At 42.0% G+C, this 27,721-nt stretch overlaps 1 protein-coding gene across 6 annotated transcripts in view; it reads left to right on the top strand.

Moving 5' to 3' along the window:
* Positions 1-27,721, top strand: part of PRDM10 (PR/SET domain 10) — a 96,864-nt gene that overhangs the window by 53,384 nt on the left and 15,759 nt on the right. For 3 of the 6 annotated variants that reach the window (XM_072729330.1, XM_072729332.1, XM_072729331.1), the window contains 9 exons: positions 1,924-2,127; positions 7,740-7,812; positions 9,826-9,943; positions 13,399-13,528; positions 14,244-14,486; positions 19,816-20,163; positions 21,645-21,800; positions 25,673-25,852; positions 26,764-26,874. In XM_072729330.1, coding sequence (XP_072585431.1) covers positions 1,924-2,127; positions 7,740-7,812; positions 9,826-9,943; positions 13,399-13,528; positions 14,244-14,486; positions 19,816-20,163; positions 21,645-21,800; positions 25,673-25,852; positions 26,764-26,874 — 1,563 coding nt within the window. The remainder of the gene's footprint in view (positions 1-1,923; positions 2,128-7,739; positions 7,813-9,825; positions 9,944-13,398; positions 13,529-14,243; positions 14,487-19,815; positions 20,164-21,644; positions 21,801-25,672; positions 25,853-26,763; positions 26,875-27,721) is intronic. The other 3 variants (XM_072729333.1, XM_072729335.1, XM_072729334.1) reach the window with 1 other exon arrangement.

Below are 27,721 nucleotides of genomic sequence, written 5' to 3' on the forward strand. Positions count from 1 at the left end.
TCATATTTCACTCTTGCTCTTGATAACTTTTAAAGGTGCATGTGTTTTCTTACTGGTTCTCTTAATTCTATAACAGTTGTTTGCTAGTATTTTCCTTTCACTGCTGAATTTGTTTTATTTTTATTTATTTATTTTTTCCTGCTTAATATGTTTTGAATGGAAACATTTTCCCTCTCACCACTAAATTGGAGATCGCAATCTCAGTCTCCTAAAGCATTATATGAATAATTTTGAGAGGTGTAGCTCTTAGGGGCCAGATTAGTTTGTTGGAGTTGCTGTAACAAATACCACAGACCAGAGGTACTTAAAGAATGGAAATTTACTTTCTTTTTTTTTTTTTTCTTTTTTTTTTTTTTTTTTTTTTTAAACTTTATTTATTTATGATAATCACAGAGAGAGAGAGAGGGAGAGAGAGAGGCAGAGACACAGGCAGAGGGAGAAGCAGGCTCCATGCACCGGGAGCCCAATGTGGGATTCGATCCCGGATCTCCAGGATCGTGCCCTGGGCCAAAGGCAGGCGCCAAACCGCTGCGCCACCCAGGGATCCCGGAAATTTACTTTCTTACAGCGCTAGAGGCTGGAAGGCCAACAGCCAGGTGCCGGCAGGGTGGGGTTCCTCTAAGGCCTCTGTTCTCTCCTTGCAAACATCTCTTCTCTGTGTCCGCATGCCTTTAACCTGTGTGTGCACGCATCCTTGGTGTCTCTCCATGTGTCCCTATCTCCTTTTCTTGTAAGGACCCCAACTGGATTGGATTAGGACCCACTCTGATGCCTAAATCACCTCTTTTAACTTAGTTACCTCTTGAAAAGCCGTATCTCCAAATATACTCACATACTGATGGGTAAAGACTTTAACATGTGAATTTGGTGGGGGCACAATTCAGTCCATAATAGGGGTTTTGACCACTTTTTCTTTTATTCTTTAAATTAATTTGATGTAGACTCATGTAATCTGCTAAGTACCAATAACATTTTCAGGAAAATCCCTTGTCAGTTTTTGAAACAGGTCTGTCCTGTTGAATCTTTTGTTAAAGAATAGTTCACTGTATCTTTTTTTTTTAAATTTTTTAATTTTTATTTATTTATTTATTTTTATTTTTTATGATAGTCACAGAGAGAGAGAGAGAGAGGCAGAGACACAGGCAGAGGGAGAAGCAGGCTCCATGCACCGGGAGCCCGACGTGGGACTCGATCCCGGGTCTCCAGGATCGCGCCCTGGGCCAAAGGCAGGCGCCAAACCACTGCGCCACCCAGGGATCCCCTAGTTCACTGTATCTTAAAGTATATTTATATTGATCTCTCTTCTTTACATTTGATGCTCTTGCTTCTGTCCAACACCTGTGTTGTCTGCTTCTTGGAGAGCTACTCTGGAGAACCAAGAAAGAGCAGCAGGAAGGGAGAGTTTTTGGGGTTTGATTTTTTTTTTTTTTTCCTTCGGTAAATGCTCAAGACCTTCAAGAAAGAATATCATTTTTTTAAAGAGAAATACATATCACTAGGGTACTCATCATAAATAAAGGCAGTTGAATCCCTGAAGTAAGCAACTTTTACAAAACTAGAGAGTATTTTGCTTGCATTTTTCAGCTTATTTATAGTGTTTTTTGATGTGTTAATGATGAAGCCTCACCTAAAGCTATATAGTGATATTATTAACTTGAACATTTTGCCAGGTGATTCTGCTACAGGTGAGTCTTCAGAAAGTGTCCCTTTCCTTTTATATTTGGCAAGACACAATCTTGCCAGATACACTGGCAAAGACACTGTATCTTTCTAGATACAAAAGGAAGGATCAGGATATGTGGTTAATTTAAGGAGTGGTATTTTGTATATTATTACATTAATGTATATCATATTAAAAGTTTTGTTTTTATTTTGTTTTGTTTTGTTTTTTGATATGGCTTTTTGTTTTCTCTTTGGTTACAGGTTTCTCTAGACAAAGGGGACAGAAAAGACAGGGATTTGCATGAAGACCTGTGGTTTGAATTGTCTGATGAGACCCTTTGTAACTGGATGATGTTTGTACGTCCAGCCCAGAACCACCTGGAGCAGAACCTGGTGGCTTACCAGTATGGCCACCATGTGTATTACACAACAATAAAGAACGTAGAACCCAAACAAGAACTGAAGGTACAGTGCTGGGTCAGGGGTACCTTTGTTAGGAATAGTGACCATTTAATGCTTTTCTTATTTTTTTTTTCTCTGAAGGGGGATTCTTACAAAAATGGTCCTTTCCTTATAATTCACTTATGTGTTGAGTACCTGCTGTGTACAGTACACTTATAACAATCCTATGGATAAAACAGAATGAAAAGTACATGACTTTTGGGTCTGTCAAAGGCCTCCACTGTGGCATTAGGCCCTAGTGTAAAGAGGTAGTTGTGTTTGGGGAGCAGACTGGTTTTTTTGGAGTGATTAAAGTTGGGGTCACTTAACATTATTTACACACTGAAGAATTAGCTGGAAACAGGGGATCTCAAAAAAATGGAATTTAGGTGTACCGGCTAGATTTCTTTGCTTCAATACTTCATTTTACCCAAAGAATTCTAGGCACTGACTTCTGATTTCAGGAATATATTTTTTGGGGGGATAACTCTGTAGGAATTTGTCTAAATATTAACTTTTGATGACATAATGAAAATTCTGTTGTGATTCTAAGGGAACATTCCAGATATAGATGAAAAAGAGATGAGAAATGATTTTATCAGTACATGAACATTGAATTACACAGGGCTTCGATGTGGTAAAAGTGAGAAATAGGTACGTCTTTAGGGGGAGAACAAAGACCTAGACTTTGTTCAAAAGCTGTACAAGACCTGAGTCTTTGTAAAAGGGGATTCATATCTCACATCATCTATCCCAATACATTCTTTTTTTTTTTTTTAAGATTTTATTTATTTATTCATGAGAGACACACAGAGAGAGGCAGAGACACAGGCAGAGGGAGAAGCAGGCTCCATGCAGGGAGCCCGATGTGGGACTCGATCTCAGGACCCTGGGATTATGACCTGAGCCGAAGGCAGACGCTCAACCCCTGAGCCACCCAGGCGCCCCCCAATAAATTCTTGATACTGAAGTGAATACTTCTTGCCTGTGGAGGGTAGATTATTCTCTCTCTCAAAGCAGTAGATAGAACTGTAGAGGTAAAGACAGGCAGAAACAAATAAGAATATAATAGTTCAGCATAATGAACAACCAAAACAATAGAATGAAAAGGAAGCAACAGAATGGGAGAAGTATTTGTAATACAAGTTAAAAGGTTAAAAATAAAAGCTGAGGGGCACCTGAGTGGCTCATTTAGTTGAGCATCAGATTCTTGATTTCATCTGGGGTCATGATTTTTTTTTTTTAAAGATTTTATTTATCTATTCATGAGAGACACAGAGACAGAGATGCAGAGACATAGGCAGAGGGAGAAGCAGGCTCCATGCAGGGAGCCTGATGTAGGACTCGATCCTGGGTCTCCAGGATCATGCCCCGGGCTGAAGGCAGTGCCAAACCGCTGAGCCACCCGGGCTGCCCTGGGGTCATGATATTGGAGTCCTGAGATCAAGCCCTGGGTCGGGCTCTGCGCTAAGTGCGGAATCTGCTTATCTCTCTCCCTCTGCTGTTCCCCTTGCTTGCTCTCTTTTTCTGTCTCTTTCTCAGATAAATAAATAAATAAAACCTTAAAAAAAAGGATAAAAACTGAGATGGTTGAGCTGGGTGTTTGACTTTGGTTCATGTCTTGGTCTTGGGTCATGGGATTGAGCCTCCTGTCTGGCTCTGTGCTCTGTGGGAGTCTGCTGGAGATTCTCTCTCTCTCCCTCTGCCCTTATCCCCCCCAAATAAATAAATAAATCTTACAAAAAGAAAATGAAAACTAAGAGAAAATACCTCTAACCTCTCTGGTATCCACATGGACACATGAATGCTGGGAATTGACTTTATTTGGAAGAGAAACACTTTTAGTAAAGAAATGTTAAGTACTTTTTTCAATGTTAATAATTTTAAACCTTAAAACAACTATGAGTTACTATTTTTGTTAAATTAGCAAAAATAAATGGATACAGTACAGGGAATGTGAAGGTTTAAAAAATAGGGACATTTGTCACAGAATTGCAATGTTTTATAAAATATTTCTGGCAGTGTATAGTAAAAATGTTCTTGGCTGAATAAACCTAATCCTTGAAAATTAGTCTGAGGAAATAATTATAAACAAAGATAGAGCCAGATACATTCTAATTTTATAATGCTGTGTTTCACTGATTTAAACACCCATGACTTTAAGATGAACTATTATTTTATACGCCATTAATAAAAATGCTGCTATCTAAGCTAGGTTATAGTGCTTATTTTTATCACCAAAAAGTAATTTTCTACTTACTGCAGGAGCTGTATTAGACTCATTTAGAGATAATTTTGAAATCCTGTTATATTTCTGCATACTTAAAAAGGCACATATAAGCAAAATGGTTACTGTATAAACTGCCTGTGTTCAGTCTAACTTTTTTTTTTTTTAAACTGAATCACTATTTTACTTTGTTATGGACGTTTGTGTTTTGTATATCTGTCATCTTCTGTGCCATCAAGTTGTTGATGATGCTGTATTATTTTTAAAATAAGTGATCTGCTATCACCTCTGGGGTATTTTCCCAAATGATTGATGGCATTTCTGTACAAGTTTCAACCCTGTGCTTTCCCACTGACTGGACCCATTTGTGTCTTTTTCCTCAATTAAAATACCTACCTTTGGAAGTTAAGTGGCTTTTGATGAAGTCAGTGGGAAGTTTCAGACAATTTGATGTTTGATGTATTAACAGGGGTCCTGCAAGGTGATCACACCAGCCTTGCATTGCTTTGACATTTCTTTTATTCATCCTCAGGCAGATGGCAAATATATATATGTATTTTTTTATTTTTTTATTTTTTTGCCGCCTTTCGCATTGCTGGGCAAGTGTTAAGTCATGGTGCCAGAGGGGCACATAACTGAATGAGGTGCAAGTGTTAAGTCATGGTGCCAGAGGGGCACATAACTGTGAAGTCACATGAAGTCAGTGGGAAGTTTCAGACAATTTGATGTTTGATGTATTAACAGGGGTCCTGCAAGGTGATCACACCAGCCTTGCATTGCTTTGACATTTCTTTTATTCATCCTCAGGCAGATGGCAAATATATATGTATTTTTTTATTTTTTTATTTTTTTGCCTTCTTTCGCATTGCTGGGCAAGTGTTAAGTCATGGTGCCAGAGGGGCACATAACTGAATGAGGGCAAGTGTTAAGTCATGGTGCCAGAGGGGCACATAACTGAATGAGGTGAGAACAACGTAAAGAGCTTGGCCAGGTTTGTGCAGGAGCAATGAGCAGTTAGTAAAAGAAACTACATCCCAGCAGTGATTGCAAAATGCCATGGACCATGAGATGGTTTTTGAAATGTTAAAATATGAAAAATATACATCTTGGAATTGCTGGACTAGGGTAGAATTTATACCAGCAAAATGATAAACTATGTCAAAATCCAACTACACGTCATGGTCAAGTAAATTATAGAACACAGACTCTGTAGAATATTACTCCATATTTAAAAATGGAGTCTTGATATAAATGTTTCCATATAGTTAAAATAGTATTCCATAATAATTATACATGTTAATTCATTTAGTAATTAATATATTGAACTCCTATTGTGTTTTAGACACTAGGAAAAGATAGACTGGTGCCTGTGTTCAGAGAGCTTGTATTCTAGAGGGAAAGTGGGCAGAAGGATATAAGTAAGCAAATACAGTTGACCCAGGCATGTCTGGGTGGCTCAGTGGTTGAGTGTCTGCCTTCAGCTCAGGCTGTGACCCCGGGGTCCTGGGATTGAGTCCCACATCGGGCTCCCCATGGGGAGCCTGCTTCTCCCTCTGCCTTTGTCTCTGCCTCTTTCTGTGTGTCTCTCATGAATAAATATGTAAAATCTTTAAAAAAATACAGTTGACCCTTGAACAAAATGGGATTAGGGGCGCTGCCCCCTCAAGCAGTTGAAAAATCAATCTACATGTAACTTTTGACTCTTCAAAAACTTAACTGTTAATAGCCTACTGTTAATTAGAAGCCTTACCAATAACATAAACAGTTGACTAACACATACTTCATATGTGGTACGTATTATCCTTTTTTTTTTTTTTTTTTGGTACGTATTATCCTTACGGTAAAGTAAGCCAGAGTAAAGAAATGTTATTAAGACAATCATAAGGAAGAGGATGTGCATTTATGGTACTGTACTATTAAAAATCTGCATGTAAGTGGACCCAGGGAGTTCAACCCCTGTTATTTGAGGGTCAGCTGTAATAACACAGAGTGGTTAAGTGCTATGAAGGAAACAAATGGTCCAAAAATAGCAGGTATCAGGAAAGGGACCAATTTATAAATGCTGGAGAGGGAAGGCCTTGCTGAGGAGAGGATAATTAGGCTGAGGGCTGAGGATCGGGAAGGGAGGGGCCAGTAGCATAGAAGGGGCAGGGGAGGCCAAGGGGAAGAACCCAACACTCCTGATGGTGGAAGAGCAGGGATGAAGGTTGGGGTGGGACAGACCTTGGCCTGTGTGAGGAACTACAAGCAGGGAGACAGCGAGAGGGATAGGAGCTGGAATATGTCATGGAGCTCTTTCGAGCCCTTCATTGAGCGTTGCAGGTTTTTTATGAGCAAGAAGCTGCTTAGGCATGCGAGAGATGAAATCCGATTGTGTTTTAAGAAGCCTTCTCTGCTCTTGTGGGAAGAGTGGATCGGAAGGAGCAGAAGTGGAAAAGGAGACACCTGTTAGAAGACCAGGCAAGAGCTCATCTTGGCATGGATCATGGTGGGAGAAGACTGGATGGAGAGCATCTGAGGAGTTCACACCTTTCTTCCTGAAAGAATGACAGAAGAACACAGAGAAATCCAAGATACCTTTTAGGTTTCCAGTCTGAACCGCTGCGTGAAAGGCAGGGTGTTTATTGAGATGGAGAAGATGGGTAGGGGTAGGGGGTGCGATAAGGAAGCATCTAGAATTCAGTTCTAGATATATCAAGTTTGAACCGTCTGTGAAGCAGTTCAGTGCAAAATACTAGGCAGGGAGTAGGATGTACACAGAGGGAACAGAGAGGGAGAGTCTCGGTGGAGATACTAGTTTAGAGTTGGTTGGGAATGGATGTGACCACTTTAGGGAAAAATAAGAAGGCTCTGGATTTGATGAAGCTCTGAGGCAGCGTAGAGAGGAAGGAGAGGAAGAAGAGCCAGACAAGGAGACTGAGCAGAGGCAGCCACTGGGGGAGGGAGGGAAGAAGAGACTCAGGAGGGTGTGGTAACGTTGGGAATCATCATCTGTGATCCCAGCAAGAGCTGTTTGGTGACATGTTGTGGTGGATGTCACTCTGACTCCAGCTGTGTAAAAACCCATGTTTATATGCGGATAAAACAACCAGAAGAGGCTGTGTTTTATTTTGATGAAGAGACTATTACTATTATCTCTTGTAAAGTTGTTCTAATAACAAAAACAATTTTTTTGAAAAGGAAAAAGAAAACACACAGTTAGTGTGTCTTGGCAAATGGACTTCCTGACTGACCATCTGGTGTTAAAGAGATCGGCTCACAGTGTGGATTTTTGTTGTTGTTGTTGTTTGTTTTTCGTGGGTTGTGGGAAAGCCAGACTTGTTTGATGTAAGCAGCAGAAAGAATTTAAGTATGCAAAGTACATCTGGTGATGTCCTTTAGTTCTTGATGATGTGCTTGGTTCTTGCAGGTGTGGTATGCTGCATCCTATGCTGAGTTTGTGAACCAGAAAATTCATGACATTTCTGAGGAAGAAAGGAAAGGTGGTTGGACTTTTCTCTCTTTTCTCTTTCCTATATGAATTCTAAATTGTATATATTACATCATTATGCAACATCCGATTTTCCAATCTCAATATATTAAGAAGGTATTGCAATAGGTTTTTTTTTTTTTTTCAGCTACACATCCTTGTCTTATTCTAGGATCAAATTGACAGTGACATATTTACATTTCTTTCATGAGTGGCTGGAAAATAGTATTTAATATAATGAAAACTTCCAGATACTCAATTAGAACCTAGACCTGAGGACAATCTCTATCTAGATTTAATCATCACTGAGAACATTAGCAAGGCAAGCATTGACTTTGTTTTTAATGTAAATGTTACTGAAGTATAATTTACATACAGAAAAGTGCACAAATCGTAAGGATACAGCCCAAAGATTTTCACAAAGGGAACACAACTGTGTAACCTGCACCCAGATCAAGAAACCAAACGTGCCCAGTACTTGGGGGTCCCTTGTGCCTTTTTCACTCTCAAGTATAACTAATATCCTGACTTCTAATACCATGGATACTCATTACCAAAGTTCATATAACTAGAATTATGTATGTTCTGAGGATCTTTTGCCTGACATGTTTTGAGATTTATCCATATTATTGCATATTATTGTAGTGTGTTCATCCGCATTGCTATTTGGTAGTCTAGTGTGTGAATATGCCGTAATTCATCCATATATTTCACTGTAGTTGAATATCTGGGTTGTGCAGGGCAGTTCTGACACTTACCTGGGTTAGGTCACATTTTGCAGGTTAAGCGCAAGTCTTAAGTCTTTCACAAGACTGTCTTCACTTCAGCTACCAGCCGCAAGCTCTGGGGTCCCCAGGCCATCTGCACTGCTGCCCGACTAACTACAGTTGAGGGAGCTAGAGCCTCCCTAGGTGTGATCATTTACTAGAATGACTCATAGAACTCAGAAAAGTGCTCTACCTAAGATTACAGTTTTACTATAAAGGATACACCTCAGGACCAGCCCCATGAAGAGGTACTCAGGGCAAGGTTTGTGTGGGTTCCAAATATGAAGCTTCCATGTCCCTAGGCCATGTCACCTCTGTGGCACGTTGATGTATGATTACCAACCTGGGAAGCTCACCTGAGCTTTGGTGTCCAGAGCTTTTATCGAGGCATCATGACATAGGCATGGTTGATAGAATCATTGGCTGCATGATCGGATTCACTCTCCAGCTCTTGCTCCCTGGCTGATATCACCCAGCTCAGAGCTCCAGCCCTGCAATCAGATGGTTACAGACACAGGGACCCCTGTCCTGGGTTGTATTAGCAGAGACTCAGGTGGGGTCAAAGACTACCACGATGACACTCCTCTTATGTGGGATGTTCCAAAGACTTAGAAGTTGTTTGCCAGGAACCAGGGGCAAAAACCAGCCTAATTCTTTATTATACAAACAGGGTTGCTTCCAGTTGCTGGGTATTTTGAAGAATGCTACTGTGAACATTCTTACACATGTCTTTTAGTGAACATGTGTGCCTATTTTTGTTGGTGCGCATTCAGGAGTGGAAATGTTAGGATTGGGCGTGCCAATCATCAACATTAGTAGATACTTTAACATTTTGTTAAAGTAATTATACTGGGCATTGACTTTTAAGTTTTTTTTGTGATACAATGGGTCCTCGGCTTACGAACCTTGGATCTGGATCAAAATAAGTTATCTGAATACTGATTTCCATTGTAGCACTTTCCGTCTTTCCAGCGTGGTGAGGTTCTGTGTGAGTGTCTGTCGGGGAGACGGGAAAGGGTAGCATGACTGAGTTTGTTCCTTGGGTGTCTTACATGAATACAGCTGAAAATAAGATCCTAAAAAATGCTCTTTGTCCACCTGTAGCCTTTGATTTTATAGCAAAGTGGTAAGACAAAGAGCAGACACTATGTTTATGAGCCCCGGGCTGCATGAGATGAGAATGGTGGGGTTACTGGGCATTTGAGTTTTATTGCTGTCTATTGATCATCACCATTATGATTTCTCTCCTGTGACTGTAGTTCTTCGTGAGCAAGAGAAGAATTGGCCCTGCTATGAATGTAACCGCCGATTTATAAGCTCGGAGCAGTTGCAACAGCATCTCAATTCCCATGATGAAAAACTGGATGTGTTTAGCAGGTATCACAAGGGAGAAGGTTTTACAAACTTAGTTGTTAAAGGTCCAGATTCATTTCCATATTGTCAGTAAACTAATGGATGTTTCTGTGTGTAGACAGGTTATCAGGTGGGCTGCAGAGGGAAATTTCTTATCTGTCATTTCCTTTTCCCTGCCCCCATCCACATCTACTGCTGAGTTCTTTGCCAGCACAACCAGAGTGCACAGCAATAGGAAATCCTTCCCCCTTAGCTAAACCTATCCCCTTAAATTCCTTCTAGGGTAGGAATTCTTGAGATAGCACACATTCTGCATCTCTGACTTGCAAGCTTTTTTCAGAAGTAGAATTCCTTCATCAAACTAAATCATAAGTTTCATTCTACCATATAAAAAAAGATGAGAGAGAATCATATAGGTTGGGAGTAGGCAGGGGCCAGATCTGGTAGGCCTTGTGAGTAATGGTAAGAAATTTGGATTTTATTCTAAGCATGATAAGAAGTATTCAAAGGGTTCTGTGATGTATATGTTGAAATGTCATGCTGGATGAAAATTAAAATGTCACTTTCACTTTCATTGGAGCAAGAGGGAAGGCAGGGGACCAGTTGGAAGCTATTTGAACAGTACAAGTGACGAATGAGAGTGCTTTGGAATAGGCAGTACCAATGGGACAGGTGTAGTGTTGCCATCTTTTACAGGATTTGGAAAGAGAGGAGAGAGTGTGACGTGGCATTTAGGAAAGTGGGAAAGCCTCTGTTTTAGGGAAGTGCAGTGACTACCTGTGATGTTAAGAGCTCACTGGAGGTTCATGGTCCTGTTGTTAAAGTGAGACCACTGGCATGGCCATCTGTCACCGTCCAGCTTCATTTGCTGTAATAATGCCAGCGCAGAGTGGCTAGGGAAGGGGACTATGCAGTGTGGTGGTTTCTCCAACACAGCAAGAGTGATGGAACAGCAGTAGGGGTGGCGATCAGGAGCGTATACACAAGGGAGTGGTTACAGTGAATGACTTTGGAGTTTATGTGTGGAAGAAGGGAGAGAAAAGAGCAAGGGGATGTAGGACTGCAAATAGGTGACCGAAGGACTAGATTGGAGGTGGTAATGAGATGGAAGGATTGTTGAGTCCAGGCACTTGAGGGCGTGAGCTAGAAGCTAGAGATAGCATTGGAGTGGACAGTGCATGGAAGTGGGGTAAGGGAGGCTCTGCACTTATCGAGGATGACAAGGTCTAGGATATGACCATGGGAGTAAATGTCTGAGGTGGGCAGAGGACACAGTGGGCGTTAAATCACTCCCTGGCAGGTGTCTGTGGAACTCCGTTCATGGCTCTGTTATAGCACTTTTAAATTGTATTGTGATTTTTTTTGGTTTTGCTGCTCTCTAGACTCTTTTACCCTCTACTAGACTTCTGAGGGTAAAAATTGTCACATAGAGCTTGTCTTTATTGCCTAGCCCAGGGCGTGACCTGGCATATAGAAAGATTTATTGGCTGGGTGTTAAAAAGAAATTTGAGACAATTAGGAAAATTTGAACTTTTTGAATAGATTTAATAACACTGAGCAGCTATAATATTTTTTTAAGATATGGTAATGATATTATGATATATATTATGTGTATATATATATATATATATATATATAAATATATGGTATATCATTATACATATAAAAGAGTCCTTATATTGTAGAGACATACTTGTGGAAATATTTGATGATGAAATGATGTCTGGGACTTACCTCAAAATAATCTAATGGGTGTGTGTCTGTGTGGGAAATACTGGAGATATGAGAGATAGAGATTAGCCATGAATAGCTAAGTATTGGAATTAGGTAATGGGTACATTGGGTTCTTTATGGTGTTCTCTACATTTGCCTAGGTTCAGAATTTTCTATACTAAAGAGTCTTTTAAAAGTTCTGGAACAGCATATAATTCTTGTTAAATTGTTAAATAGATGAGTGGAGAAATAAAACATGATCTCATCAGTTTTATACATATCACACACACGCACGTCTTTCCTTTTCTTTTTTTTGATTCCAGTAGAGTTAACACATGGTGTTATATTAGTTTCAGGTGTCCAATATAGGGATTCGGCACTTCCATATATTACTCAGTGCTCATCAAGTAAGTGTACTCTTAATCCTCTCACATGTTCATCCTTGAAAAGAGATTCTAATGATACACCGACTGAATTCCTTTATTAAGGAATTTTCGTATGCCTGAAATCTGTTCAAGGAGATGAAGTTTATTTGGTGCTTACTAGGCATGTTATGGAACAGTTGAATTAGAAGTGTGTTTTGACTTTCCAGAAACTTATAGCAAAATAAGAAAGTTCTTTTGAATCTAGCCACATTTCTTGGAAGGAGCAGGAAGTGAAGCAGGGGGGAAAAGAGGGAGAGAATGGAATCTCGTCTCTGGGGACATGCTGTAAGGCTTAACATGTTCAGTTCTGTATGCCTTTCTCACATCATTTTGGAGATATGTTTGTGCTTTCAGAAGTTTCAGTAGCAAAATGGTGTCAGTGCTTTGAGTTTTTAAACCCCCTTTTTTTTCTGAATAATTTAAGAGATCTCTAGGCTCTATTGATGGCAAGGATGAGATACTTAGTGTATAAGTAAAGTATATAAGTACAAGGTGCCTGGATAGCTCAGTCAGTCAAGCAGCCTACTCTTGGTTTTGGCTCAGGTCACGATCTCGAGTGGTGGGATTAAGCTCTACATTGGAATCTGTGCTTAGAGCCTGGTGTCTGTTTGAGCCTCTTCCTCCCCCTCTCCCAATCCATTGTATGAGTGCTCTCTCTCTCTCTCTCTCTCAAAAAAACAAACAAACAAAAAAACCCACAAAACTTAGGGATTCTTGGGTGGTTCAGTTGGTTGGGCATCTGCCTTTGGCTCAGGTCATGACCCTGGAGTCCTGGGATTGAGCCCTGTGTTGGGCTTCCTGCTCAGGAGAGAGTCTGCTTCTCTCTCTCCCTCTGCCCCTCCCCCATGGCTCATGCTCTCTCTCTCTCTCTCTCTCTCATGCTCTCTCTCTCACTCAAATAAATAGATAAAATCTTAAAAATAAATAAATAAGTAAATAATCTTAAAAAAACACATTAAAAATGGGATGCCTGGGTGGCTCAGTTGTTGAGCATCTGCCTTTGGCCGAAGGCATGATCCTGGAGTCTCCGGATACAGTCCCGCATCAGGGTCCCTGCAGGGAGACTGCTTCTCCCTCTGCCTGTGTCTCTGCCTCTCTCTCTGGGTCTCTCATGAATAAATAAATAAAATCTTTTTAAAAAAACAACAAAAAAATCCACATTAAAAAAAAGAAACTGTGTATCATCAAAATAGTTGTTCCCATTAGAAAAAAGAATCAGGAAAAGTAATAAAGTAATAAAATGAGAGGAAATCAAGATTTGGGGCTCATTTCCCACTGAGGGAAATTGTTAGCGAGTGCTGTGTAGCTGTGACTATTTATAACTCAACCTTTTGTCCCTAGAACAAGAGGTAGAGGAAGAGGACGAGGCAAGAGGCGATTTGGCCCCGGTCGACGGCCAGGACGCCCTCCAAAATTTATCCGCTTGGAGATAACCAGCGAAAATGGGGACAAGTGTGACGATGGGACACAGGTACTGGGGGAGGGGGAACTCCTTGTTCGTCGCCTGCTCTGGGCACTTAGGGCGATTACAGATACCTCCCAGAGGCAGGCTGATGGTCCTGCCACGGAGGTGCTTGGCTGCGTGTTAGCCAAAGGGTGATGGGAAAGGCAGGAAGAATGCATTCTCAAAAACAAAAACAAAAACATATTCTTGAGTGTTACAACAAAAACCCAACTTCGATGCCCTCAAATTTGAAATTGGGGGCCCCTGGGTGGCTCAGTCAGTTAAGCATCCGACTCTTGATTTCCGTTCAGGTCATGATCTCAGGGTTGTGAGATCGAGCCCCGGGTCAGGCTCTGCACTGGGTGTGGATCCTGCTTAAGATTCTCTCTCCCTCTGCAACGCCCCCCTGCCCTCCCCTCGCAAAAGGATTTGAAATTGTCCAGAGATATTATTGGGGGGTGCTGTTTAATCAGTTTAAACAGTTAAAATAATCTTTCTTCCAGTCAGAGTCTTTTCCTCATGAAGCCATCTGGAACGTCTCCTAGATTTTACATCCTGTGGATAGTTACCTAACCTGGGATAGTTTTCCCAGAAGGAGAATTTTTTTCTTTTTTTTTCTGAGCATTATAACTCTAGTCATTTATAAACTCGCAGCAGTTCTAAATCTTAGCTGACACTCTCTCTAGCACAAGTCTCTCTCTAGCTGCAGGAAGGAAATAATTCCTGGTTGTTGCAATTTCAGGACTTGCTACATTTTTCCGCCAAGGAACAGTTCGATGAGGCTGAGCCAGCTACTCTGAATGGGCTGGATCAACCAGAACAGACCGCTCTCCCCATCCCTGCGCTGCCACAGGACGCCCAGCCTTCCCTGGAGCATGAGCCGGAAACTCATAGCCTACACCTGCAGCCCCAGCACGAGGAGAGCGTGCTGCCCCCCCAGAGCGCTCTAACGGCTGATGACATGCGCAGGGCCAAGCGTATCCGAGTAAGTGGGAAGCAGAGCTCCTCCCTCACGAGGTGCTGCCCTTTCTCCAGTCAGCTGGCTTTCTAGGTGCCATGTTTCCCAGCTTGCTCACCATCCACTCCGAAATCTTGTATCTAGCCTACCACCCGCCCCATCCCCTCATCTAGGAAGAATGTATTAACTACTTCTCAGTGTCTTTGTGTCCCGTGACCGGCTGGAATGGCTGGTCCTAGATTCTGTCAAGTTAGTAATGATGCAGAAGCCTGGCTTTTGGCAGCTTCTGGACTAGTGTAGTTCAGGTAGGATAGCTCCCTGGATCCCTAAACTCACCAATTGGAAATGGGGAAATAAGGACGTTCTATCATAATCATGATTTACACCAAAGCCACTCGAATCTGTGCCTCATGCTAGCTCTCAGATTAATTTCGGGTAAATGAATTTGGTTGTCTACAGTTTCCAAGGGGAGACTGGCAAATGTCATTACTCATCAACGCAAAAGAACCTGTGTCCAAGTTGATATGGCAGGTACAGTTTACACACTCGGGACAGCTGGAAGTTCAGCACCAGGTTGGAGAGTTGGTCAGTGTTTCACTCCTGGGGCCTGCGTCTTGACTCTAGACCATGCGGCCGCACGGCCTCCGTGGCTTCCAGGTCAGATGTGTGGTACTCTTACTTCATGGACAGCATTTGAGTCTGAGTTAGTTCCTGTAGGGGATGCATGTGGAGAACATTAGGGTTTTGTGGGATGAGTGCATGTGCTGACTGGTGTACATCCAGAAAACAATTGTACTCCTGCCTGCAATTGTACTCCTGCCCGTGGCAGCAGGGTATATACTTTTATTATACCGATGAAAGATTTTTTTTTTGTATGACTTCCCAGGCTTTACAGTTTCTAGAGAGGGGATTGTTTTAGCTTATGCTTCTTTTGGTCTTTTCACTTGCGTACATGTAGCCTGTTTTTCCTTTGGTCTTCTTATTTGCCTCTAGGCTAGAAGGGACCTTGAAAAATTGTCTAGTCCGTGCCTTTCTGTGAAAATACATTTATTTAAACATTCCTAGCCATATAAAAATGTGGAAAGGTTGTCAGGACTCTGAGGCTAAGTAGCCTTGATAAGCGTCCTTTGATGGAAATGTGTAATATTTTCGGCTCCACGGATATCCTTTCAAAAGGCTATGTGAACATACGTAAATATAGACCAGGAAGGCAAAAAGCCCCATCTGTCCTTCTACGTTATTTTCCGTTATTCCACGTTATTTCCCAATCTGCATTTTACTTCCTTGCTCCATGACTGTCTTTTCCGCTTTGGCCATTCTAATTCTGATTTTTCACCAAGTCCAGAGAGATGCTTACAAGATTCAGTTTTTTGGAAGGAAAAAGGAAAAGAAAGAAAAAAAACCAAGCCAACCTCAACTGAAAGCCCACACACGTAGTGAAGCTGTGGTGGTACAAGCATAGCGTAGCTCGGACTGTGCTCTTATCCTTCAGTGCTTTGGGTGACTGGTCTGGGTGCCAGGTTCCTCGTGACAAAGCAAAAGCCACGTCACATGTGGCTTTTGGAGGTCAGGCTTAGTTGAGCTTTTGGGTTTTTTTGTTTTTCCACTCGCACATTCTAAAAAGTAGGGCTATGTATTTTTTTCATCTTTTCTATCCAGATTGGTAATGACCAACTGAAGGGAAGTCTTCCAATCCAATTGGTAATGTAACTATTTTTCTCTCCTCTAATGCTGCCCTGCTCAGTTGGAGCTGCAGGTAGGTTCGTTTCCTGTGTTCACGTAACAGAACGTTTTTGAAGTGTTTACCTGACCTTCTGTTCTTTGCGACCTCTGCTTACTAAATCCTGGTGGAAACTACGATTCGGTTGCTGCAGTGAATACAAACTGGTTAATAAATGACCGTTTATTTTCAGGTAGACTGATGAGTAAATTGTGGGCGGCAGATTCCTCCCCCCCAAAATGAGGGGGTATGACTAAGTGACCTCTGGGGTCCCTTCCAGTTCTACAGTGATTTGGGTGACTTACAGGATGGCAGCGAGATCTGACTATCCACTCAGCCCCGGGCTAGGGACACAGTGCAATTTTCACATGAGTCCCATCCTCTGGGAGCCTGCAGCCTAATGGGGGAGACAGTGCTCCAGTAAGGGGGCTTATAGTTGAGGGCTAAGTCTAGCGTAGTGTCAAAGTGTAGCCTGTCCTTGCTGTGGGCACTGGGCAGAGAGAAAGACCGAAGAAAGATGAGAAGGCGTCAGGGAATAGGTGATGGGTGAAGCAGGCCTTAAATGGTCCTGGAAAGAGACAGGAAGAAGGTAGGCCATATCTGGGGTGGCAGCCAGCCATAGGATCAAAGGCCAACATATGGGCATATACTTGCAAAGGTTTTGGGACAGTGCACGTAGCAGCTTGACCCTAGCATGGGGTGCCAGCTGAAGGACAGTGGAGAATCAGATGGGTTGGTAGGGCTAGCCCACCAAAGGCTAGCCCACCAAAAAGCCACATAAAAAACAGGCAGAGGAAAGTAAAAAAAAATAAAACAAAACAAACAAACAAACAAAAAAAAGCCAACAAACGGGATTTGATTACCTTTTAGTGTCAAGATCACAATAATATGAAAAGTGATCAAGAATCAATTTCCTTTGGCCACGAATATCAAACTTTAGAAAGAGTACAGGTCTTCATCTGCAAAAGAATCTGTTGGCTCAGAATTTATTTCAGTGTGAGTTGCTTCCCTTGCCACAGATTTCAGCAGCTGGAGCATTTTGGCACCCAGAGCACCTCACGTACCGTGTGGTATGGCGTGCCTGGCTGACGGCAGCTCAAGGATCGGAAGATCCATAGTGGATCCATCTGCTCTGCTTCCGCCACTCTACATGGCTTCTAGAAATGTGTGCCAGCATCGCTCCGAACTGCATAGGATTCCTTAGAGTAGAAATGGCCTATCGCTTCTCGGCCTTTTGACTAAGATCAAGTGGAGTAGAAATGGCCTGCAAGTGGGTCAAGGGGTGGGGATGGGTTCAGCACTTTCACTACCTTGTACTGTGCAGATTACATTAGGATCATGAGATCAGAGAAATATGATCTTCAGGGCTCCACGGGAATTAGAAAGACAACGAGAACAAGGTCTGTGGGCAGAACTAAGAATGCGGAGCCAGCCCAGTGGCTGGTCAGGGATCAGGTGTCTGAGGACATTCATACTAATCAGAAATGACAGAGACTTATTAGCATAATAATCCAAAACAAAACCGCATTCTAGATTTGGCACCCACAAAGGTGGCCAGTGGGATCCCCACTGGGACCAAGATCAAGGGTACATCGTGTCTGCCCTGGAAACCTTCTCGAATTTGGATAAAGGATGTGATTCTTAACACACCAAAAGCACTGTAAATCCTTAATGTCTGAACTTCAGGATAGTATTCATTTATTTGCAATATTTCCATTAAGTTTTAGAAGAAGTCAGAACACTGAGAGCTTTTTTGGAAAATAAGGATTTGTTGAGATAGAGCGAAAAGACTGGGTAACTGCTGAACAGTTTAATGAAGCGCAGGAAAGCTCTGTGGCTGACGTGAGAGGGGTCTGCGATTAAAGATCTCTCAGATGCTATAGAAGAGACCTTGAAAGAATTCTTTTGTTTTTTTTTTTTTTTTTTTCATATGAAATACATTTCACCAATTCTCGAGCTTTTAATTGAACACTTCCTATGAGCTAAGCTATATTTTCAGGGATCTAGATACAAAAGATAAAAGAATATAATGCAGTCCTGAAGCAGCCTCAGTCAACTGGGGAGGACAACACGACTTCTAAAAAGCTCCTCAAGATACATGAGTAGGCAAAGTATCTTTTTTTTTTTTTAAATTAATTAATTAATTTTTTTGGCAAAGTATCTTTCTCGGCCCTGAGAGAGAACGCTGAGGAGGAAGCTTTCTGTTGTATAGTAACTGTGTTCAGAATTTTCACTAAAAAAAACATAATTATTTTGCCTTTTTCCAAATGATTATTTCACATTAAATTTAGTTTAGAACTTGCTTCTTGTAAGTAATTTGAAAGTGAGAGGTTAGGCATGGTTCATTGTGCCTTTTTCATTGCACAGATAATGCATTAAGGTTTCCATTAATCCTTCAATTACTTTTCCCTTATTGTTGCATAAGCATTCAGAGATATATTTTTTGAGGGATTTTTTCCCCTTCTCCTAGCTCTCTAGAGCTTTCCCTCTGGTATTTTGAGGAACTTATGAATGAGCTTTTATTATAGCATAACTAAAATACTGATTCTGCATTCCCTGTGTGAAAGATGATTCTGTTGATCTGCTCTTAGTAGAGCATAAGCTGTATTTTCCAGCAGTAGTGATGAATTTGCACTGAATATCCATATTCTTTCACTTGGAGTCCCTATAACAATTGCATGAATTTACAAGATGCCTAATCAGTATTAGCAGTGCAATCTGTGACTGAAAAAAAAAAAAAAAGGAAAATTGACTACTCTAGACAGGGAACAAAGCGATAAGCATAACTTTGTTAGCATGGCCTTTAAATCAGTGGCACTAACTAGCTACACTGGAACTTGACTTCTGCATTTTCTAAGTAGGAAGTGGTCAAATACGCATATTCCATTTATGATGTGTGCTCATATATCTTATCTCGTGAACGAACATGTTCACATAAATCTGTATCCTTCATTTCTCTTTTAAGTTCCTTTTCTTAAATTGAGATATAATTCACCCTTTTGCAGTGATGTTTAGAATATTCCCAAAGTTGTGCAACCATCGCCACTATAATTCCAGAACATTTTCATCATCCTCAAAGAAACCTTGTATCCATTGTCTCCTTCCCCAGCAAGTACTACCCTTCAGTTTTTTTTATACTTTTTCTTTTTCTTTTTCTTTTCTTTTCTTTGCTCAACATTTTAATCAGGCTTTGAATTCTTTGTCTCAAGAACTTCAGCAAGTGACATTTGGCTGACTTGCTCCATCCTCATTCATGCATGTGTGACTTGTCCCACATCGCTTCTTCTAAATCTCCAATTGTTCTATTCAACTCTAGGATTTGTTTTATTATACAAATCCTTGATTGGGAATACTTTTTTGGTTGTTACTTAAATTCTTTGGGAAGAAAAACAACTTGTACATTCATAAATATTGTTAAGACATAAAAAAGGTTTGTCTTTTCAGGGTGAACTTCTTTGGGGATGGCTTCCTTTTTAATGTATTCACCAGGAAAATCTTTTTTCAACTGTGTGTTCCCGCATTTAAGTTCTCTGGAAAGTCTGATTGCAGAGATCATCCTCTTTCTCTATACATGTGCGAGCTGCTCACCCACCTTGACTTCCTTGCTAAATAATCGTATTTGTGTGTGTCTTTCAGAATGCAGCTCTTCAGCATCTGTTTATTCGGAAGTCCTTCCGGCCTTTTAAGTGTTTGCAATGTGGGAAGGCTTTCCGTGAGAAGGACAAACTGGACCAACATTTGCGCTTCCACGGGCGGGAGGGGAATTGCCCGCTCACCTGTGATCTCTGTAACAAGGGCTTCATCAGCAGTGCGTCCTTGGAGAGCCACATGAAGCTCCATTCGGACCAGAAGACTTATTCTTGCATTTTTTGCCCAGAATCCTTTGACCGCCTTGATTTGTTGAAGGATCATGTGGCCATTCATATCAATGATGGCTGCTTCACATGCCCAACTTGTAAGAAACGATTCCCAGATTTTATCCAGGTGAGTGTCTATGCCTGAGACCCCTTCTCCCCCATACGCTTTTTTCTTCTTTTGGTAAAAGAAACTTCGATGTTTGGAAAATTGAGACTTGCCTGTCGCCTGCATTTTCATCCCTTCTTTGAGACAACTTTATGGTTGAGAATGGTATTTCTTCAATCAAGCTACTTTTGATAAACAAAAGATTACCACAACCCTTAATTAAATCGGACGTTGGCATTGAAACATTTAAGTTTTATTGCAAGTAACAAATACACAGATCTGATTATCATTTTTACAAAGTCTTTCTTACATCTTTGCCAGTGCCCTCTACTCATAAGATGTAGAGAGCCTGTGGAAGACATACTCCCATTTCCTGGCTCGGAAACATTTTCTCTCTACCACTGTGGTATCCTGTCTTGCTTTACTAAGGTCATGCATTTTGGAAGGAAACAGAGAGAGAGTTGGTATATAATATACTTTCGTATCAAGCACTGACCTCTTCCTTGGACTATATTCTGGAGCAAAATAGGTGAGGATAAATTCCAGAATACTCATGATTTCATTTGAACTTCAAGTGATGATACGCTAGTTCTATGCTAGTCAGTGAATAATTAAATATAAATATCTAGTAAAAATAGTGTCTCTTAAAAAAAAATTTACCCAAACGAAAGGTGATCATAGTTCTGCTAGTGTTGGGAGTCTTGGTAATTTTATCACTTCATACAATTAGAAAAGTGGCTTATGGCAGAATTTAATGGCAAAGAAACTCAAACAATGAAGCAAAACATCTTACAGGAATAGTTGGCTACGACTCACTACCCAGCTCTCATTCACTGCTCTCCTTCATGGGGTATTTATGGCTAAGAGAATTCAGAGGCCGTATTCCTTTATTTAAATTATCTAAAAGTACAGGGAATAAGTCCCAACTAAGGCGAAATGATGCTGATATTGTATCATTCTCATAAATATGTAATGCATTTTATATCATCTAATTCATGTCTTTATTCTTAAGAACCTGATTTAATGGAAAGATGTAAAAGGATCAATTACTTAAAAGGGGCTAAATTGCTTCTATGCATGTTGGAGGCAGGAAAAAGTGAGAAAGAATTATTTTTTGTCTTTCTGTAGATAATTTTTAGCAGAATTCATATAAATACAGAGGAACTCTGCTTTTAATCTTAAAAAAAGGAGAGAGAGCAAGAAAGAAAAATGGGCCCCATGCCATCAGGGCTTTGACTGAGCAAGCACTCTTTCTTCCTCTTCTTTAAGTTATATGGCAGGTTAAGATTTATGAGGCTTTCTGGCTACTTGTTCTGTTTCTTTGTGACAGGGGTACTATGTGTGATTGAGGCCAATTATCAATCACATCTGATTGGATTACAGCACCAGGTTGATGAAAGTCCATGGTAATGCGTTTGGCTCCCTCTAGTGTCGATAAGCCACCCTTTGTCCTTTCCGTCCCTGCCCGCGCCCTCTGACTTTCTCACATCTTCGACTGCCAGGTGAAGAAACACGTGCGAAGCTTCCACTCAGAAAAGATCTACCAGTGTACAGAGTGCGACAAGGCCTTCTGCCGTCCTGACAAGCTGCGCCTGCACATGCTCCGACATTCGGACCGCAAGGATTTCCTGTGTTCTACGTGCGGGAAGCAGTTTAAGGTACGAAGGGTTGTACTTGTGGCCGCTGAAGTCACGTCCGGCTAAAGGACAAATGCCTGGTCATTTCATCAGTTAATCGCCCACTTACAAAGAGCTGAACTTGAGATGCATTTTGTGTCTAGTGTTTGACTTAGTTATCATGATAAAATTCAGGAAAAAAACCTCACCTTAATACTCCCCAAATAATTAATTCAAATTGCCAAATAGAGTAGTAACACATCTCCTTAAAAAAAAAAAAAATCCGCTCGTACGATGAGTTGAACTAAATTGCTGTTGAGGAATTCCTAATAGAACGATATATTTATTTACCAAATCAAGAGATTTTTATTGAGCACTTGTTCAGAGCCTGGTAATGAAGCCCTGAAAGTCTCAGGAGTGTCATCTACGGAAGGTGGAGAATCTGTGGATCACTGAATGGCGTAGGCAACTTTGGGGAATGGTAATGACTCCGAGGATTAAAATAAGATGTCATAAGTAGCTGTAGGCCACCTAGAATCTGGAAGAAGCAAGGGGAACACCCACAGGAGACACTGGAATAAGAGTTAAACAAGTAAATATGAAAATAATAAGGTATACTTCATTGGGAAATCAGATGATTCACACTCAGTAGAGAAACACTAGTGAGTCTGATTGTAGGTCATGCTGACATAGAAACTGGAAGAGTCAGAAATGGATGCAGGAGGGAAAAACTAATCTAAAAAATGCATTATATAGAATGTGGAGACGATAAAGAGAAATAGGAAGTAATTCCCACACTTTAAATTGATGTGGAATATAATCCTGATGGCTTTCAGTACACAGTAGCACAGTGTAGACCTTTGCAGAAAACTCTAATGTGAAAGCTATAAATAGGCCTAGGTTCGCTTTTTTTTTTTTTATGGAGATCTTTATTTTTTAAATTTTATTTATTTATTCATGAGAGACAGAGAGAGAGAGAGGCAGAGACACAGGCAGAGGGAGAAGCAGGCTCCATGCAGGGAGCCCAACGTGGGACTCAATCCCGGGTCTCCAGGATCACACCCTGGACTGAAGGCGGCGCCAAACCGCTGAACCACTGGGGCTACCCCCTGTCTTATGGTATTAAGTGGTTGGCTATCCATCCATTCTACCATTTGATATTTTTTTAATTATCTCTCTTGTGCCAATATCATTTTAGCACCAGGCATGTGAAAAGCCTTGCTCCTTTCATTTTTTCTTTTACTCTCACCTGATGGATTAGACAGGGTTCAATCAGAGAAGCAAACCCACTAGAGTTATGCAGTAAGAGTTTTTCTTATAGGAACAAACTTCATCATAGAAGATGATAGAGAAGCAGGGGTCTGGCAGGAGAAGTTGGAGGATCGGAAGAGAGTCATTAACGTGCCTCTCTGACTCCCGGTCTGGGTGGACAATGGGAAATTAATTACCTGGGGATCTGGGATGCCAGGCACCTCCAGGGGGCTCATGAAAGAGAGCTGGTGCTGTCCAGGAGGAATGTTGCTGCCTGTGGTGGTGGATACAGAGTTGCCCATGGCACCTGCTCTTGGCAAGAGAACTTCTGCCGAGTGGGAGACAGTGAGGGTGAGCAGGGCACCCCTGCATCTGACCCACAGAGCATCACAGCTGCTGCTTCATTTCCACCTCCTTCTGGTATGAGTCTCTCTCTTAGCTAAGACTTACTGGGAACCATGCTAGGAAGGGGGTCCATGTAAATGTAGTTAGTTCCCCTTAGCCAAGTTGATGCAGTACAAGAACAAAACGTGTCTACAACTCATTTTTCAGACTATAATGAGTTATTTTTCCTAGAGAACAAATTTGATGTCCTGTGCCTTCAGAAAAAACCTTTAATTTTAATAGCCCCTTAGATAGATTCCAAAGTGCTTATCACTTCGACATCACAAGGGGTGCCTGGGTGGCTGAGTCAGAAGAACATGTTACTCTTGATCCCGGGGTCATGAGCTGGAGACCCACGTTGGGTGTAGAGATTACTTAAGTGAATAAAAACTTCGAAAAAATGATTACTGCTACTGTAATAGAGAAAGGAATAAAATTCCAGAAGGATGAACTCTGATTTGGGGTGTAGGGAGACCTCATAGGTAGGTGACGGTTGGATTCCAAGGGTGGGGAAGAGTTAGCCTGCTAGAGAAGGGGCAGGAGGAGGATGGGGAGAGGGTGAAGATGCCCCAGGGGCATTTTAGAGCTTGGCTGAACTAAAGTACCGGCAGTGGGCGTGCAGAAGAGGACCCATAATCAAGACAAACCTCTGAGGGAGAATTGGTAGGACTATGTCTGGGTGATGGGCTGATGGGCGAGGGGGCGGGTGTGTGTGTGGACAGGTTGGAATTGGACTTTCCAGCTTGGGAGGCTAGATGTTTGGGAACACTGCAGATCCAGCAGCAGAATGCAGGCAGGAGGAAAGAGTGGGAGCATACTGTATTGGCCTTAGGGCTGTTAGGATGGAAAGGCCTTGCTGAGATTTGGCCTTCAGTATACACGTCTGTCTCTGTAGGCAGAGCTCCATGTAGTAGTAGTAGTAGCAGCAGTAGCAGTAGTAGCAGTAGTAGTAGAGTGAGTAATAGACGGCATTCAGACTTACGTAATGATTCAGTTAAAGTAAGTTTGTTCATTTAAAGGGAATGGGTGGGGGAAAGTTAGCAAATACTGATGCTGGGGAAAAAGTAGGAATGCAACAGAAGTCTGAGGTGGTGAGTTTTATCACTGTATCTAAAGACAGTCAGGAGAAATTCTGTTATTTAGGGCAGGGCTCATAATCCAGACTTTATTACAGAGTAGGAAACTATGAAATTCTCTCCTAGGCTTTCTAGGAATGAGATGGGTGGGGGTAGGAGGAAAGAGCAGTTGGGTCCTGTCCACAGCAGCAGAAGAGGGAGGTAGGTGAGGGGTCCTAGCGTTGAACTCTGAACTTTGAGTGGTTCCTGACACTCGATGGGCACTCAAGAAATGCTTGTTAAATGAATGTGCTGAAAAAAAGGCAGTAGTTAAGTAAAAGTCCCTAAAACAAAACTCGGGGAGAACTGTTCTGGTAGGAAGGTTCAAAATCTTTATCAGACCAGTAATATTTTGGGGCACCCGAGTGGCTCAGTGGCTGAGCGTCTGCCTTTGACTCAGGGCACGATACCAGGGTCCTGGGATCGAGTCCCGCATCAGGCTCTCTGCATGGAGCCTGCTTCTCCCTCTGCCTGTGTCTCTGCCTCTCTCTCTGTGTCTCTCATGAAAAAATAAATGAAATCTTTTTTAAAAAGACCAATAATAGTTTAATCATATGTCTAAGAGAAGAGAGCCACGATAAAGAGGGGAGCTGGCATTTTTTGAAATTTTTTCCCCTCGGGATTGGCTCTGCTTGACTTCTGTCTCTGTGGACTCCTATCAGCAGGTATCACTAGATTAAGTCATCAGACTAAGACCTGTGCCCTAGGCCGTAGGCTCCACCTACCGTGGGCTCTGTGACTGTTTACAGGCACTTGTAAGTCCATACGATGAGAGATTCTTAAATCCATGTGAGGTTTGGAAGAATATCAGAATGTCTGTTAAAATGCGTGGGGACCGAGCATACACGTGGTGTCGTAAATACAATGTTACCTGTTACTCGTCAATTTGTCTCATAATTCTCGATACCAGACTTATTCCGCTATCCTTTGATCTTCTCCGTATACACGTCGATTCTTTCTTCCCCAAAACCAAGGCTCGGTGGAAGGCGCTCCCTGGCTCGTGGGCAGAGTGGCCGTGAACATCCGGCCCCGTAGCTGCTCGGGCGCCTCTTGGTGGGGTCGTGCTTGCGGTCCACTTGTATGGCTTTCTTTAATGTCTTCAACTAAAATCATTCTACCCTCGCTCCCCACTCCCCTGCCTTTTCAAAAATTCTCTCTAAACAGCGAAAGGACAAACTGCGGGAACATATGCAGAGGATGCATAACCCGGAGAGGGAGGCCAAGAAAGCCGACCGCATCAGCCGCTCCAAGACGTTCAAGCCGCGGATCACGTCCACGGACTACGACAGCTTCACGTTCAAGTGCCGCCTGTGCATGATGGGCTTCCGGAGGCGAGGCATGCTGGTCAGTGCCCCACGGCTTCCAGAGCCGCCTGCTTCTGCTTATGGTGCTGGCTTTTGTGCAGTGCCGTGTACGGCATCGAGCAGCAGGGTGTGTCAGTGGCTGGGGAAAAGCTGGGAGCAGGCGATGCCCCCCTGGATCTCTCCCGTCTCCCTTTGCCCCCGTGGGCCGCCGCTCATTTCGGCTGACCTCTCCGGAGAGGTCTTCTATCACTTTTCATTACTAGTTTTACTTCGCCTGACCCTGCTCAGTCTCTGCTCTTATATTTTATTTCCCTCTTCTCTTCTGTGTTCTGGAACATACTTTCTGGCGGGGTTTCCTTCTCCCCGGTTGCTCCCTGTAAGGCCTCCCTGTCCCAGATGCGAAACAGCAATAGAAGGAAACCGCTCTACCAAGAAGGGTGTGTGACTTGGGTTAGCAGGCACCTCAGGACAACCAGTTCTCTGCCTTCAGTTCATTTTGACCTTATCACGTTTCTGGCAGAACTAGAGACATAGAGCATTATTTGAAATTTGGAACCCGAGTTTGTGTCTCATTCGGCGTCCTCAGTAAGGCTAGGGCACTGAATAATGGAAGACAGGTTTGCATCGGGAGAATTCAACAATGACATTCGTGCTAGTGTGATTTCCCACTTTCTATCAGTGGGCCTTTCAGTCAGAGCGTTGATGGAATCCATGGTGACCCAGTTCCCCTTCAGTGCTTTGCTGAATGACTGTTAATCCCTGCCAACAGTGACTGTTAAGTTAAGGCTTGGTGTCGGATGGGCCTGGCAATGCTGGTTCTGGCCACGTGTCTTACTGTTCTGGGGGATGGCACCAGAGGATTCCGACTTGTAGCCGTCAAGACCGGAGGCATTCGGTTCGCTTCTCTTTGTAATGGGCTCTCTTTCTCTCATTTGCTTTTTCCCCCTTCAGGTGAATCACTTATCAAAGAGGCACCCAGACATGAAGATAGAAGAAGTGCCAGAGTTAACTCTACCCATCATAAAGCCCAACCGCGATTACTTCTGTCAGTATTGTGACAAGGTAAGAGGAAGCCATCCATGCTGGGATGCCTGTCCGGGAGCCCTGCGAGAACCCACTTGTCTGCGTGTATAAGTATACACTTGGATCTTGGAGTTACTCTCAATAGATGGTTCCCTGTCTCTCACTGGTTTTCCATTCGGATGAGAAAGGGCTAGAAGTGCGGCCTCATTTTAAGCCAAAATGTATCTCCTAAGCATTAGTTGACTTTGTGTTTAACACTTTTTTCTTCTTTCTGTGGTTTTGTTACAAAAGTAGAGGCTTACAAAGAGCTTAGTATAGGAATTTGTTTTAAATTCCTAAGCTCCAAAGCGAAAGCGTCTATCATCCTACTTGTAAAATATATACAGTAGGTTCGGGATTTCAGGAAGATTGAGTAGGATTGAGTAGGATGTGGAGGAGTTTTGAGATGGAAAACTTGTACTATTTCATCCTTATTTTTGTGCAGTTACAAAAAGGCAGATTATATGCGTACTGTTTCATTGTAATGTTTCCTTACATAGTATAGTCGTGTCCATTTAAAACTGGGAAACTTTTTAAAGCATAGATTCACCATTATAGGTACTAGTCACTATCAGACCTGCTGTCTTGGAGGATTCTTTGGCATGTAGCTTTAGGAAACATTTGAGAGCTTTTGCAGAAAGGCTAAGTGGGATGAACTGGCCTTTGGAACAATTGTTTTTCTGTGACTGTGTATCTACCTCTTAAACTTCAGGGTAAGGGATATTTTTATTATTACTATCTTAGATGTATAAATTCCAGGAGGCTGCCTACCATGTCTATATTATGTCCTTATTTTATATATCCTTCAATATAGCTGATAATATATTTTCTTTTGGGGTACATGGAT

This window comes from Vulpes vulpes, chromosome 12, assembly GCF_048418805.1.
Source record: "Vulpes vulpes isolate BD-2025 chromosome 12, VulVul3, whole genome shotgun sequence".
Lineage (NCBI taxonomy): Eukaryota > Metazoa > Chordata > Mammalia > Carnivora > Canidae > Vulpes > Vulpes vulpes.